The sequence below is a fragment of the Aphanomyces invadans genome, assembly GCF_000520115.1.
Source record: "Aphanomyces invadans strain NJM9701 unplaced genomic scaffold supercont1.21, whole genome shotgun sequence".
Lineage (NCBI taxonomy): Eukaryota > Oomycota > Saprolegniomycetes > Saprolegniales > Verrucalvaceae > Aphanomyces > Aphanomyces invadans.
The window spans coordinates 1,055,486-1,057,837 of record NW_008580166.1 but is presented as its reverse complement, the minus strand read 5'-3'; the positions used below and the strand labels follow the sequence as shown (position 1 = coordinate 1,057,837).

The window sequence follows — 2,352 nt, the reverse complement described above, 5'->3', positions numbered from 1 at the left end:
CCCACCAAAACAGACAACACCGAGAATTTCGATGCCGAAACAAAAATTACATACTTTATCCAAGAGAACAAGGACAACATCAATGTACGGATCGTATCCAGATATCCGGATACCCAGTCATCCGGATGGATGTGGCCAATCTTGAGCATCAAGATCCCAAAATGCGCGCCAAAGACTTGACCAACACGGATCGCAACGCCATCTTGCACCAGCTTCTGGCACTTGTACGAGAAAACAATAAGCTGCCACACGGGGCTCATGCCGCAGTGGCTGAGATCTTTGGAGTAGCTAGAAGCACTGTGCGACGAATCTGGGTTCGTGCCTATGTCAACTTGTTGGACAATAGACGGTCTTGCAATGACGTAGCTTCTCGGAAAAAAGGACACTGTGGGCGTAACCTAAAACATCAAGGAGTAGCTGACCGTTTGTGACGCATTCCAAAGGCCCAACCAAAGTGGTTGGTACACAGTCGTTGAAACGACTAATGCATGTGGTCGACTTCGGAGGCATCCCATCCCTCGACAAGGTCCTTGCGATTGACGGCAATGAACAGCGCCATGCTGCCCACAACATCGAACTCGCGAACTCTTTGTAAAGCTGACGTGACGACAGCGCGCTGGTGAGCTCGAATCCTTTGCAGACGCAAGGGTCGAAAACAGAGCGCGGCGATGGACGAGGGGTGTCGTACTTGGAGAGATACGAAGCATCGTCAAAGCCACTCTCGACCAAGTACTGGATCGAGCGAAGACAATGCAGGGCACGAACCCATGCGTGTCGAAGGCAATGGCCGCCATGTTGACAACGCAGGAATTTGCCGCAACTCGAGCATTATCCGGATATCTTATCCGGATATCGTATGGAACAAAGCGGCCTTGTTGCATGGAAACTACTTTACGTTGATGGCGATCGTGACGAGGAAGGAGACAATGCACTTGCTGAACTCGATGCTGAGTGAAACTTAGGAAGTACTTATTTCGCGCAACATACACATCTCGGTAGGTTAGAGATATGGTCACGAGCAGCTGGGGGGTGTGCGCTTCCCCCACAAGCTAGCACTGCATGGGATACGTTTAGGGGTTACAGGCGTCCCAGGTGATTGCGACTCCGTGAGCAAAGAGCTGCTGGACGGAGTCATGGCGCTGTTGAGCGAGCAACACGATGCGTTGGCTCGATTTGACCGAGCGTTGGAAAGGATTCCATGTGTGGGAACGGAGAATTTGCCATGAACAACGCAAAGGTCGATGCAATCAATTCGTGTTTTAACGGTGGGCCTTTCGACGAATGCTGCACCAGAGCCATGTGATCCCGATGAGCCGAAACATGACGTTGACGCAGAGCAACGCGACGACGTCGACAATCATGGAGTTCTTGTTGAGTCCCATGTTGGCCAAGACTTGGGCGCCCGTCAGCGCTTGGCAGTGCTGGCCTGTCGTGCACGGAATGGCGTCAATCGAGTTCCAGAACGCCCGGCTCAGGCCTCGAAACCCGTACTTGAGTGGCGACAAGTACTCGAGCCAGACAAAGTAGACGGGCGTCGTGTTGGAGTTGATAAAGAGGCCGCCAAAAATCACCATGGGGAGGGCGACGAGGACCCCAAGGATCTGGGCCACGTCCGGGCGGCGAGTGATGCACCCGACCATGTACCCCATGCCGACCGCGGCACTGCACAGGAGCGTCACAAACACGTAGAACGAAAAGAACACGCCGGCATCGCCCCCAAACCCAATCATAAAATACATGGGCAGCAGGAACACCATCGGGAAAAACACTTGAAAAATGAGCTCGCTCACGTTCTTGGCGGCATACCAGACCCAGGCATGGTACAGCCCGCCATGGTACTCTCGGATCATGATCGGCAGCTCAGTGGGGACGTTCGAGAACTCGGGCATCCCGTTCGCAATGAACTGGTTGACCGTCATGAAGAAGAGCGCCCCCGTGAAACTCTGGATTCCGTCTTGGTCTTTCTTCAGTTGAAGGTAGATGAGCCCCACGACAATGGACACAAACAAGTTTTGAGCAATCCGGGCCTTGAAACTCAGCCGATCGCGCACCAGCCGCATCACGTTGCGCTTGCAAAGCAGCACGAGTTGACCACCAGTCCCCAAACTCGAGCTCTCAAACGTCGCTCCGTCGGAGTTCAAGGCAGGGTGGACTGCAGGTGCGACGGCCTCGCGGCGCTTCCACGCTTGTACCAACGCTTCAACTCGTGTGGCGGCCTCCGACTGGGGGTCCAGCACGATGATTTGGCGCATGAAGTAGTCGGTCGGGTTCATGTACGTCGGGCACGGCAGCCCCTGCGACGCAAAGTACGCGACCGCCTCGGACGCTTTCCCGTTGTAGATCGTCTGGCCA

The 2,352-nt window shown here is 54.5% G+C and overlaps 1 protein-coding gene across 1 annotated transcript in view; it reads right to left on the bottom strand.

Moving 5' to 3' along the window:
- Nucleotides 1-1,220: 1,220 nt before the first annotated feature.
- H310_09528 (hypothetical protein) overlaps nucleotides 1,221-2,352 on the bottom strand; it is a 9,465-nt gene continuing 8,333 nt past the window's right edge. Inside the window, exon 2 of the mRNA XM_008875624.1 lies at nucleotides 1,221-2,294. Within this exon, the coding sequence (XP_008873846.1) occupies nucleotides 1,260-2,294 (1,035 nt within the window). The 3' untranslated portion in view covers nucleotides 1,221-1,259. The remainder of the gene's footprint in view (nucleotides 2,295-2,352) is intronic.